Source organism: Symphodus melops, assembly GCF_947650265.1.
Source record: "Symphodus melops genome assembly, chromosome: 13".
Lineage (NCBI taxonomy): Eukaryota > Metazoa > Chordata > Actinopteri > Labriformes > Labridae > Symphodus > Symphodus melops.
The window spans coordinates 24,338,903-24,351,796 of NC_136703.1; the positions used below are offsets into that span (position 1 = coordinate 24,338,903).

General features: G+C 42.2%; 2 protein-coding genes and 1 long non-coding RNA gene across 4 annotated transcripts in view; 1 reads left to right on the top strand and 2 right to left on the bottom strand.

Moving 5' to 3' along the window:
* Positions 1–275: 275 nt before the first annotated feature.
* gdi1 (GDP dissociation inhibitor 1) lies at positions 276–6,050 on the top strand. Its single transcript, XM_079360024.1, has 11 exons — positions 276–590; positions 1,487–1,594; positions 1,798–1,897; positions 2,083–2,217; positions 2,324–2,522; positions 2,666–2,797; positions 2,895–2,994; positions 3,102–3,273; positions 4,233–4,377; positions 4,520–4,574; positions 4,951–6,050. The coding sequence occupies exons 1-11, from the start codon at positions 546–548 to the stop codon at positions 5,101–5,103; spliced, it is 1,344 nt and encodes a 447-aa protein (XP_079216150.1). The 5' UTR covers positions 276–545; the 3' UTR covers positions 5,104–6,050.
* Positions 6,051–7,202: 1,152 nt separating this feature from the next.
* The window catches only part of itih6 (inter-alpha-trypsin inhibitor heavy chain family member 6), an 11,246-nt gene continuing 5,554 nt past the window's right edge, over positions 7,203–12,894 (bottom strand). Inside the window, exons 6-8 of the mRNA XM_079360093.1 lie at positions 11,195–11,308; positions 9,616–9,999; positions 7,203–8,685 (exon numbers count right to left, since the gene is read on the bottom strand). Of these exons, the coding sequence (XP_079216219.1) occupies positions 8,432–8,685; positions 9,616–9,999; positions 11,195–11,308 (752 nt within the window). The 3' untranslated portion in view covers positions 7,203–8,431. The remainder of the gene's footprint in view (positions 8,686–9,615; positions 10,000–11,194; positions 11,309–12,894) is intronic.
* On the bottom strand, positions 11,567–12,894 carry LOC306834193. 2 transcript variants are annotated; one of them, XR_013780460.1, is made up of 5 exons: positions 12,836–12,894; positions 12,497–12,523; positions 12,329–12,346; positions 12,153–12,200; positions 11,567–11,590 (listed from the first exon to the last, which is right to left on the bottom strand). It is a non-coding gene; the product is annotated as an uncharacterized lncRNA (long non-coding RNA). The 2 variants fall into 2 exon arrangements; XR_013780461.1 differs by lacking the exons at positions 12,497–12,523; positions 12,836–12,894 and having other exon boundaries at positions 12,329–12,422.

Sequence of the window (12,894 nt, forward strand, 5' to 3'; positions counted from 1 at the left end):
TTCCTGCATCATCGCAACGTTGCGCCTACAACTGGAAAGGAAGGATAGAAAAGAAAATAGAGAACAAACAGACTTGGGACAAAAATGTTTTAGCATTGGACATAAACATTTCAAAAATCCAAGCTAAACAATACAAAACGAGACCAAACGTGTGCCTAATCGCTCGCAGCTCGGAACGAGGTTTCCAGTTACACACACAGGCTTTCAGTTTGAGTCCATTGTGTTTCGGGATGGGGGGAAAAGAGGAGGATGCGCACTATTTTCAGACGCGCACTCAGATTGTTCTAGAGCGCTCCACGTACAGGGCCATCTTTGGTCGTCCTCGCCGGTGACAGTGTGGACAGTTTATTCCATTGGTCATTAAAGCCTAATGATTTATAAAAAATAATACTTAACTTTTGAACGAGCCATTTGAAGCAGCCGTGGGCAGATAAAGGCGAGCCGAATCCCTGCCTTTTTTGTGGACTCAATTTGCATTATTTCCTTCAGTACCCTTCATTTCTTGAGGCAAAAAGAGGGCGAGACGGGAGAGGCGGTGATACAACATGGATGAGGAATATGATGTGATCGTTTTGGGCACCGGATTGACAGTAAGTAGTCGAGCTTCATCAACTCTTGACAAGAAACGAATACATTTTTTTCATTTCCAAGTGGTTATTTCATGCAGACTTGTAAAGGCCCGTTTCCTTCTGTGTATCCGAGCTGACAAGTGAAAGCCTCCTGCATCCCTGTGTGTGTGTGACATAAGACATTAGACATAAGAGATGCGCTTTATACATGTCGCTAAATAAACAATGAGTCTGACTGGGTGTGCAACCAAGGAAAAACAAAGAAATGCTCCAATAGTTTGTTTATTTAAATATCCCCACAGCTGATTCAGTGTTGTGTTACACCCTGTAGCATCTTTTAGGCGTAACCCAGCAGTGTGTCAGTGGGTCCTCTTTGCACAGACAGGCCTCCATCCTGAGGTCTGCGCAGGCCTGAGCTCGGCTTTATTAAATGACTGAGCCTTTCTCTGCCGCTGCTAATGCCGCAATTCTCCTCAATTATCCCACCCAATGCGGCATTATGAGCCCTGACTTATTGAGCAGGATATTATTACGTGTTTTTGCATGAATTAAAGTCGACATTTTGGTACTTTAATAAATACATTTTTGTCAGGGTAGATCCATAATCATTTTAACTTATTATCGTATTAATATCGGTTGAGTATTGTTATTTAAAAGACAGCTGTCATAACTGGTAATATTATTATGATTATCACAGTAATACATCTGTGGAACGATCGAGATGCGCATGCGCACACGTCCTTTCTGTCCTCCCTAAAGCCTGCTGTCAAAGCCTCTCAGTTTGCGTCAATGTTGCTCTGAAATTGATCCGACCTTCGTCCTCACTGACTTTTATTTGAAGCCTATTCATTTTTAAACGGATGTTTTGCTGTTGATATTAATTTCTGGCATTAAATCTTTGTTTTTCTTTTTTAAAGGAATGCATTCTGTCCGGAATCATGTCTGTGAATGGGAAAAAGGTCCTGCACATGGACAGGAACCCTTACTATGGTGGCGAGAGCTCCTCCATCACCCCTCTGGAGGAGGTAAGGAGCTCCTGGGATCTATAAAAGCGATCAATATATTTTATATCCCTCTGTTCATCTCGTTTTACTTCTGTTGCCAGTGTGCGCCGCAGCAGCTGCTGTTTTTATTGTCTCTTTGCCTCATGCTCAGTGACGCTACAGCTTAATGGATCTCAACCTCACAGGATGTTGTGAATTTGCCTTTTTTCTGTCTTTTCCTGCAGCTGTACAAGCGCTTCAGTCTTCCAGATAGCCCTCCTGAGTCGATGGGCAGAGGAAGAGACTGGAACGTGGATCTCATCCCCAAGTTTCTCATGGCCAACGGTCAGTCACAAACAACTAGTTTTGTTCATAAAGTAGTGACTATATCACAACATATGTCCCTGACACCACTCATCATATACTGAGGAGATAAACAGTACATGATTATGATTAGAAATGATAATCAACCTAACACTTAAATATACAGAGAGCTCTATCTTGATGCTAGTTTGTCTGTGTGATTTTAGGTCAGCTTGTGAAGATGCTGCTATACACAGAGGTGACACGGTACCTGGACTTTAAAGTAGTGGAGGGAAGCTTCGTTTACAAAGGGGGAAAAATCTACAAGGTGCCGTCGACCGAGACTGAGGCGCTAGCTTCAAGTAAGCCAAACTTCAAATCCATATCACCCGGATGAATGTGGTCGAGCATTTTGAATAAAATCTCAGCGATCGAGACGATTTTAAAGCCTCTCTTTGAATGTTCTAGATCTGATGGGGATGTTTGAGAAGCGGAGGTTTAGAAAGTTCCTAGTCTTTGTGGCCAACTTCGATGAGAATGACCCCAAGACTTTCGAGGGCGTGGACCCCAAAACTACAACGATGAGGGATGTTTACAAGAAGTTTGACCTCGGCCAGGATGTCATTGACTTCACCGGCCACGCCCTGGCCCTCTACAGGACAGACGAGTAAGAACAACACCGGCTTTGTCTTTGTGTTTTTTTATTTTATTTTACTAAACATTTTGGAGATGATGATGAACTTTTTGGTCCTAAATGTTACTTCTGTTTTCTTCTTATTAATCATGATGATGTTTACTCTCCTCCTGCAGCTACCTTGACGTCCCCTGTTTGGAGACGATCAATCGCATCAAGCTGTACAGTGAATCACTGGCACGATATGGGAAGAGCCCCTACCTGTACCCGCTGTACGGTCTGGGGGAGCTGCCCCAGGGATTTGCCCGGTATGGTGTTAGTTTAATAAAAAAATAATAAATAGAGAAGATAGACTTTAAATTTAATAACAGAAATACTAAAAAAAAAGCATTATTTTTATTTTAGATTGAGTGCGATCTACGGAGGGACCTACATGCTGAACAAACCCGTGGATGAGATTGTGATGGAAGGAGGTCATGTAGTTGGCGTGAAGTCTGAGGGCGAGGTACGGCCTCGTCGACGGTCTGCAATGCAGAAGAAATCAAATTTTGGACGTTTGTTATTTCGCCCGGATGCTGACACCTTGCTGTCGCTGTGTCCTTCCTACTGCAGGTTGCTCGCTGTAAGCAGCTGATCTGTGACCCCAGCTACATCCCCGACCGCGTCCGTAAGGCCGGTCAGGTCATCCGTGTGATCTGCGTCCTCAGCCACCCCATCAAAAACACCAACGACGCAAACTCCTGCCAGATCATCATTCCTCAGAACCAGGTTAACCGCAACTCAGGTGAGGATCCCTGTCACTGTGACGCCATCTTTGTTACTTATAAGGAGTCCGGGCCGAAACTGCAGCTTAAAGTTTGCATGGTTTTAAGTTACTGGAGAAGCAAGACTGATAACAAAGCTAGTTTTGACAAGAACCAGACTTAATAAAGAGCAGAGTGCTGCTGACGACTCGAGTCAGACAAGTTTTAAATTTAACATTTCCAGGAAACATGGCTAACTCTCCAAATGCACAAAGAAACTTTACAGTCTGTGATGTAAATTGACTTTCTGGCATGATTCTGAATTCCTAAAGCAGCTATAATTAATCCTCTTATATTAACAATGGATCTCATGATGACTTGTATGCTGGGGGAGGGGGGGTCACTCACAATAAAATAGGACCACCTGACTGTGCATTTTCAATTTCAGTTCATTGTTCTTGGTATTCTGCACACATTTATGTTTTAATGCTCGACAAACAATCTGCAATGAAACTACAAGGTTACATACCATAGAGCCAGATGGACCGATGCTGCTGAAATTTGGACTTTGATTTACTAAGTATGTTAGTCTGCAATAGCTTCTCTGAAGCAACTGTTTAAGTTTGATTATGAGTGCTGGCTTTGTTATTGCCAGCTCGTTTCTGCTGCCCCCTAGAGGCTAAAACAAACAGTCAGTGCAGCGTTTTGGTATCGAGTCTGTAGCAGAGCCGTGTAGGTTGCGACTGGGACTATAAACTCAACAAGAACAAGCTCAGTGATGAAACTAATCAAGGGAGACATAGGTTCTTTTTCTTGTTTACCTCTGTTCAATCAAGCTGGTGGCGTAGCCCCCTGCTGGCCAGTAGTGGTAGTAGTCGACAACTTCTGTTGCGGCTTCAATTTTCAGCCAATAAAGTTAAGTCCACTTCTACAATACACAACCTGGTTGACTTCATTCTCTTCTTAACTCTTTTTTTTTTTTTTTTTTTTAATCCTCCAGACATCTATGTGTGCATGATCTCCTATGCACACAATGTGGCAGCCCAGGGGAAGTACATCGCCATTGTCAGCACCACAGTGGAGACCAGCGAGCCCGAGGCTGAGATCGAGCCGGCCCTGGAGCTGCTGGAGCCCATCGACCAAAAGTCAGTATCTGAACAAGTCACGCATTTACCGTCACGTGGAATTAAAACACGTAGCGTAATAACGACATGATGGAGTATTGAAGTAACCTTTGGATCAAAGCAGGTTTAGATAATTGGGTTGTTTGTTTGTTTTTCTCGACAGGTTTGTGGCTATTAGTGACCTTTATGAGCCCACAGATGATGGCACTGAGAGCCAGGTAAGACGTGTTTCCCAAACAACACTGCAGCTGTTCAAAGACATTAGCACTACATTTAGCCTTACGGCTAGCACGCGAGTGTCTCGTCTATATTGATGGTCAGTCAGTTGTCCTCTTGAATGAACTTTATGATCCCCTAAATCTTTTTTTTCCTGCAGAACATGAGGCTCATATTCCAAGTATTTCTTATACATAAATGGCCTGACATTGAAACGATCGATTGCGATTACATTTGCTCTTCATATTTTATGGTCAACAAAGGAATCAGTCCATACAGCGAGATGAACTATTTCACTGCAAGCGCATTATTAGCATGCTGCTGTATTGTTAGCATTTAGCTCAAAGCACTTAGTCCTCTCATTTGTATGTTTCCCAGGTCTTCGCCTCAAGCTCCTATGATGCCACCACCCACTTCGAGACAACCTGCAACGACATCAAGGACATCTACAAACGTATGACCGGGAGCGACTTTGACTTTGAGAACATGAAACGCAAACAGAACGACGTGTTTGGGGAGGACGAGCAGTGAGCAGTTTTTTTGAAAAAGGTGTTTCCTGAGAGAGGGCGGGGCCCGGGTGAGGAGGCGGTGGCGGCGGCGGTGCTTAAAAAGGGGCAGAAGAGATGGCAGAGCCCGTGTTAGAAAGAGCAAGAGCTGTCTGAGCAGTCCTGTAACAAAAAAAAAAGTGGGCAGGGTGTGTCGGAGAGGGTTTGTTTCCTGGCTCTGCCTGCTCTCAGCCGTTTGCCTCCTTTCCCTTACGTCCCTCTCTCTCTTGATTCAAACACAAAAATGCTCACAAACACACACACACACACACACACACGCTCTGTTCAAATACTCACACTCCTTATCTCTGTCACTGAAAAGCAGGGTTGATACGGTCTTTCATTCCATCGTAGAATTTTACAGTATAATCATGTCTTAACTGTTCTCATAGAGGTGAATTTATTACTTGTCGTCGGCCATTTTTTTTCGAAGCATTTTCATTCTTTCTGTAGCGTCTCTCTCCTCATATCAGAGGTCGGCTGGATGGATAAAAGATTGACGGCGTTGAGAGGGTTTGAAGTGAGAGATATCCGTGATGGCTTAGTGTAGAATCCTCTGGAAGGGTCACCTCCAGTGTACATGCATGCCTCTTTTACACACAGTAGTATTTGTACATAGACTCTAACGACACTGCGGTATGAAGGCTGGACCATTCCACGCATCGCTCCTGTCAACCCTGCTTTCACTTTTCTCTTACTTGGTCTTTTACCTGTGTTACTTCAACAACAAACAAAAAAAAAAGACGTCGCTCCTTTTGGCAAAATCTGTTGGTCGGGCAAATAAAAAAAACAAAATGTGATGAGTAATTACATATAAATGGGCTGTTCTGTCAACTGATAGTGCTCACTTTGCAATGCTGTTGTGTTCCCTGTGCTAGCAGGCAAGCTAACCAGTGGCTAATATCCGTCACCCAAAACCCCCCCTCACCCCCCCCCCAAAAAAAAGCGGTCCCTTTGTTTCTCTCTGTTGTTTGATGTCCGTTTTTTTGAATTTGAATAGTTTACGTTCTAACATTTTAAATTATTGAAGAGTTTTATTTCTATATATTTGGTGCACATTTCACTGGCTGAAGTTATGAAGTTTACAGAGCTGAGGTTGAAACTGTGGTCTTCAAGTTTTTACAAAAAAAAAAAAAAGATGAAAGGGAAAGACCGGCGCTAAAAGAGGCATGGAAAGGATTTTTTTTTTTTTTAGTTGGAGGCTTCTGGAAGATTTGGAAAAAACTGTGATTATGGCGAATTCTGCTTGTTGAGATGATCGGAAAGTGTTGCACGAGGAATCAGGAACGTACGCTGTGAAATGTTTTTTTTTGGGATTCGATGATCGGAAAGTGATGCGAGTGAAGACTGAAATTTCAGCTGATAAGTGGAAGCACCAGATCGTGTCTTGGTTGTTTCAACCCAATGTGATTGTCGTTTAGAAAAGTTCTTCCCTCTAGGGACTCACTCCTATGAGAAATTGTAGAAGTCAAATACCGGGAAAAGTAGCATTAGCGGAGAGATGAAGCCACAGTTAAAGGAGCCACCCCACCAGAATGAACCAAGATCCTTTTTCATTTGGTTTGAGCCTTAATTTGGGGTCTTGAAGTTAAATTTGACTGCTTAACGATAGAGGCAGGTCAGGTGTGTGCCAAAAATAGTTCCTGTGTGCTGTTATTGGCTCAACGTAAAGACAGGAAGGGTGTGCGTTGCTCTGCAGATGTGACTGACGACTTTAGCGGGGATATTGTTTCTAGCATCTCTCGTCATGTTATCGCTCCTCACTCCCAACAGCCAGATTTGATCTGTGGCTTGTTTCACATCGACAACAAACTCCTGATTAGACACTCTGATCGTTTTCCAAGCGGATCTGTTTCACTTTATCCACAAAGACTAATCCCTGAAGCGAAGCCATCGTGTGTTCGGGGTGTTGCGTGTCTTATTGTTGAGCTCTATTTATTTAAATTTCACTGCCGTGTCGTGGAAAGGTTGATGTCAAACGCTGAATATGCTACGCTTTTATGTTCTGATGATAAAACATGTTTTAAAAAGTGATGCACACCGGGGGGTTTATTTGTTGTTGTTTTTTTTTTTGCTGTGTCATCATGCTGTGTCATCATGTGTTCTTTGTTTACCTTCTTCAGTGATCACACCGGTGCTGCGTCACGATTTAATATGATTCTTCGCGTTCCTACAGTAAGAAACAGGTTTTGATGGAAGGAGAGCAGCCAGCCAATCAGACACCGAGCTGAAAACCAGACACACACCGTGCGTCAACAACATTTTGTGTGTGTGTGCGCTCCTCGTTCTGGAAACATGATATCTGATCAAAACTGGAATATCATTTACTCTTTCAACATCGATTATATCTGAAGCCCTCCCTCCCCTCCGCATCAGATACTGTACGCTCTTTTTTTTTTATTTTTTTTATTTATTAAAAAAACAAACGCCTCATGTGTGGTCGTACTGTTTTAATTTCCATCCATTTTGGGCCTCTGGAATCCACTATTATTGACAATATCCCATGAATTTGACAAGAGAAATAGGCTGAGTAGTAGAAAACTTACTGTCCTTGTTTGATCACTAGTATGTGAACAATGCCTAATGTCTTGTGTAACAAATAAAATGAATTAAACTATGAATGAAATGATAGAAAAATAAAAAGCACATGGCAAACCTGGAAGGATTTGACTGTTTTTTTGTTTTTTTTTTGCAGATGCAATGACTTTATCCAGGCGAGTAACCTTTTGTTGAAAGATATCTATACATAAACGTACAATAATATTTTATATACACGTGTACTAAAAAAAATACAACTTACAGAATGATACAGGTTGAATAATTACACTTGACTCTGGAGTAGAAGAATCTGGCTTTTCCTGAGAGTCATTTCAGGATGAAATCTAAGAAAAGTCTGATAAATATCGCTGAAGTTTGAAGTGTGCGTTTTTCTTTCTAACTGCAGAACAAACAGAAATGTGTGGTTGCCAGGCAACCAGCAGAACACTGCTTCTGTGTGACACATTTAAAAAAAAAAACACAGAGCTTGGATTCAATTCAGACTGAATGATGTGGAACAGCAGCATCATTCAGTCCGTCACTATAACTTTTAAAATGAACGTCCTCATTAATCCGTTAAATGCAGCTCTGTCTCGGATCCGTCCTCTTTGGTAACCACGCCTCTGTTTCGCTCCTGACAGAATATAATAAAGCGAAAAAGTCACTGGGAGCCACTGTTTGGTCATCCTTTGTCCATTTAAAAGCCGCCATGGTAACTGCTGCGACCTGAGCCGTGCAGCTCACACGCAGCAGGGCGGTGCTGCCCCCGGCTCCAGTTACACATGATCCACCACGTAGCTCTCATATGGATGACCCAGGAGTCGCTCCACCTCTCCTTTAGGGACAACCCAACACTTGCCTGTGTGGCGTTTACGCAGCGAGTCTTTCAGCGACTTGTCCTGCAAAGTGACCGCCATGTGCTCGGATCCCCACCTCAGGATGCCTCGGGCGACTGCAGGAGCTTTGAGTGCTGCTCCGTCCTGATGATCCGTCACTGCAGCTACACTGATGTCAGCGTGCTGAAACTGGCCTGTGTGTGCAGACAGAGGACGCCACTTTATAACACATATTGTCCTGAATGCTACCTTTTTTTCTACAGTTCAGATGGGTATATATATATATATATATATATATAGTATAAAATACACACAACACGATTACAAAACACAACCAAGCATTTACCAGGGCCCGCTGTAGTCGATTGAATTAGTCGCTGTTGGTTTAAAATTTTAAATTCTCGGCTCATTACATAAAAGAGGGAAAAAGAAAAAAAAAAGTTACATAAAAAAAAAGTTAAATTAAAAAAAAAGTTAAATTAAAAAAAAAGTCGCCCAAATTAAAAAAAAAAAAAAAAAAAAAAAGAAGCGAACATAGGCAGGGAGAAAAAAGTCGTTTGAAAGCATGACTTTGTTCCTCTTGTGCTTCACATATGTCGAGTGACCTTTTGGAGGAGGTCAAACTTCAGATTGGGAAACAGCGTTTCAGTCTCTAAAATACATTTACAGTAACTGTTTGTAAAGGAGTTAAACATAAAATGTGTATGTATATAAACATTTAAAGGGCATTTAAAGGGGGCGGGACAAAAGTCTAATTTAAATAAAATGTGCAGAAATTGGAATTGTTGCAAAAAAAAAAAAGATCAGAAAAAGGAACTTTTGGTGCTAATGAAGATTTTCATTACTAATTTGATGGTGCCAACTATTAACTTGTAAATATTTAACTATTTAATGATATTAACTATAAGACTATGGCATGAACAAACAGGATGTTAATTTATTTTTTTGCTTTCAAACATTTATTAAAGTTTTGCCTGTGGTTGGATGTAGGTGGTTTCATCCAGTGCATGACACTGTAAGTCCATCAATCTAAAGCAGGAAGTTAAATAAATGACTTGAGTCAGAGTACTCACACGTCGTGCACAAATGTAAGTTTCAGTGAGATGTGACAGTTTAATACGTACCGAGTAATCCTTGAGTTGAAGCAGACAAACCCCGTCCGTTTGTGATGTAAAAACCCAGGTGAGCCATCTGCAGGTAGCTCGGGTGTTTGTATTGGTGGAACAGGACCAGGAAGCGCACGTCCCCGCCCAGCTCCATCCAGCAGCTCCGGTGGTTGTCCACGGTAACCGTCACACCCTGCCTCGTCACCGATCCCTGCTGATTGACGGGGAGGATGTCCCGCCCTTCTCCTTCCACCACTACGGCGTCCAGTGAGATGGTGATCATGATGTCACCGGAGCCGCCTGTGGCTGAGGAAACGGTGAGCTGGTCGAAATATGTCCTGGCTCTGTCTTCGACCCCGTGTTTGGAGGGAGCGCCCATCAGGTGTCCGTCAATGATGATCCCTTGAGGAGAAATGGGGAACACACTTTTATTATTAGATTTAATAAATCACTTCTTACTTTTAATTAACGTTTATAAAACAGCCTCTTTTTTCCCCCAAACATAATAAAAATAATATCTTCATTTAAAACAAGTGAGGTGCCTTTAAATAAAAGAATAAACATTTGAGGAAGAGAGGCAGAACTTCAGTCACTTTAACAGCCAGGGACAAATCAGGTCAAATATTACAAAAGATCAGGACAAAAAATAAAACTAATGATTTCATTAAAAACCTGAGTTTAAGGTGTGAACTCAGAAAAGACGAGAATAAGTAACTACAGTTACTTCTTTTTTTTTTTTTTTTTTTGAAATAGGGGCAGTTTACATTAATAAACACAAACGTAAATATGCCAGATTAGAGCTCCAGGCTCATTTCCACTTGTAGTCCCTCGGCAGGTTTGATAGTAAACAGGTAAACAGAGTTACATCAAACAAAAAACAATAAAAAAAAGAAATGACAAAACAACAACAGGCAGTAAGATTAGTAAACAGAGACACATATAAACCAGCACAAAGTGACCATCTGAGAGATCAACATCATTAAGCAATGATGTTGTAAACTGCACACTGGCCCTCGAGCGTGTAGCTTTAAAATGCTGCTGTGATTGGACGCGGCTCTATTTGATTAAGTTTGCATACACAGACGTGTGAATGCAAATACTATTGCACATGGTTACCATACATATTAACTATTCATGTATGCAGTATTGCGCAGGGTTATATTATGTATATGTAAAAGAGGAGGGATAGACAAATATAGTTCCTACATCTCCCTCGTAGAAAACAATATCACACCTGCGGCTGTCACGTTGAATATAATACAAACACACACACACACACCCACACACACCCACACACACACACACACACACACACACACATCTGCTTTGAGCTCAGGAGTTGTTTTTTTTTTAGATTTATTTTTGGGCCTTTATTGGGAGTGGATAGAGATGGAAATCAGGGAGGGAGCGAGTGGGAGGATTGACATGCAGGAAAGGAGCCACAGGTTGATTTCGAACCTGGACCGACAGCGTTGAGGACTGCAGCCTCCGTACAGGATGCACGCACTCACCACTGAGCCACGAGCGCCCCTATGATTCTGAGAGTTAGTCACTTTTAGGATATGTCAATAGAAACATTGAATACGAATGAGCTCACCCCTCTCCGGGTCCTCCAGCAGTCTGAGCACGTCGTTAGCGCTGCCGTCAACTGTGAAACAAAGACTCTGATGCAGCTTTGGCAGCTGAACCACGAAATGAGGATCTCCATCGACTGCAGCGAACAACAATATACTGTATATTATATTCTGATTATTTTAATTTTAAAAACAAACACACAGAAGGCTTCTTTACCTGATGAGGAGACATGCACAGTACTCAAAGTGGAGGGGGGTTCTGAAACACACAAAGTATTAAAGCACTTAAAAACCAATGACAGCACTATTCAGGCTTTTCAAACAGCACCTCGACAACAGGATTTATATTTTTAAAGAAATGAAGCTGTAAACGACACTCGTCAAATACTTACCAAATCCAACGTCTGCAGTATCGTCCCCTGAAAGTAAAATAAAAACACATTTCTGTCAGACAACTCGTGTTTGTATCAATTTTTATTATTTCTATTTGAGCTTTTTGGACCTTTACTGGAGAGACAGGGGAGCGGATAGAGCTGGAGAGAGAGAGAGAGAGCGAGAGAGAGAGAGAGAGAGAGAGAGAGAGAGAGAGAGAGAGAGAGGGGAATGACATGCAGGAAAGGAGCCTCCTGCTCCTGAGCCCTGGATTGTTTAAAAGCAGAGGATATAGTTTGTGTTTGGCGTCTCGACTCCGAGCTCATCCCTCCTCAGTTTTAAATTACAAGCAGACACCTGAGGAGTGATGGGGTGATATCTTACACCCCCGAGTCAGAGAGTATCGTCCTGGTGCACGGTCAGAGCTGGGAATAAAAGAGTAGAGGGACTGGAAATGTTTCAGCTTAAATAGACGTCTAATTAAAAGAAGGTGTTTTTAGGTGATCGGTGTGATGTGAAGCGTGAAATCAGTGCCGCTCGTGTAAAACTTGAACAACCTGAAAACAAACAACGGAGCAGAACTTTCTTGAACGAGCGTGTTGTACTCACAGGAGTCGTAGTTGAGATCGTAGTCGTAGTCGTAGGTTGCGTCATAGTCTGGGACGTGAAAACAGAAACAGCTATGAAAACAGGAACAGGACGAATTCTGCTGCTCATAGAAGAATTAAGATTTTACAGGGGAGTCCGTGTACGAAACATGACGAAAGACTGGAAGTGAAACTCACCTTTCACAAGGTCAATATCTAAAACACACAAAGAGGACATCATGACAAAGATTTAGAATATGTTGTATAAACAGCAAACAGCTGTCAGAGTTCATAGTTATGACTAAACCAAATTCAAGGCAAAAAAAAAAAAAAGAAGTAATCTGCAATATGAAGAGACAACCTCACCTTTTCTCTGAATGAAAGTGGAGACATCTAGTGGACAGAGGAGGAACATACAGTGAGAAAAACAAAAGGTCAAGAAGGACCTGTGGGTTTTTAACCATCACAGAGGGTTTTTATCATTTTCCTTTATTCATGCCGGGGGAAACATTAGAACATGTGCTATGTGGGAATTTGTCAATCACATGTAGTTTGTGCTTCTTTGTTTCCATGTGGACCTGCAGGACCTGTTTGTTACTAAACGTGTCGCGTGTAAATCTGAGACACATTTTCAGTGACGTGTGTCGTATCTTATCCTGCAGTATTGTTTGTAAATGTTTAGTGTTGTACGGCGTGCTGTGGTACCTAAGAGCCCCGCTGCCTCCCACGGTCTCGGTCCGTCTGTGACGCCGGGCATGGGGGCA

Excerpts from the sequence above, each read along its gene's own strand:
- gdi1 (XM_079360024.1), top strand. The coding sequence starts at position 546 with ATGGATGAGGAATATGATGTGATCGTTTTGGGCACCGGATTGACA. Across the intron at positions 2,798-2,894 it reads CTGCCCCAGGGATTTGCCCG|ATTGAGTGCGATCTACGGAG; the intron begins GTATGGTGTTAG and ends TTTTTATTTTAG. Across the intron at positions 4,378-4,519 it reads CTGGAGCCCATCGACCAAAA|GTTTGTGGCTATTAGTGACC; the intron begins GTCAGTATCTGA and ends TTTTCTCGACAG.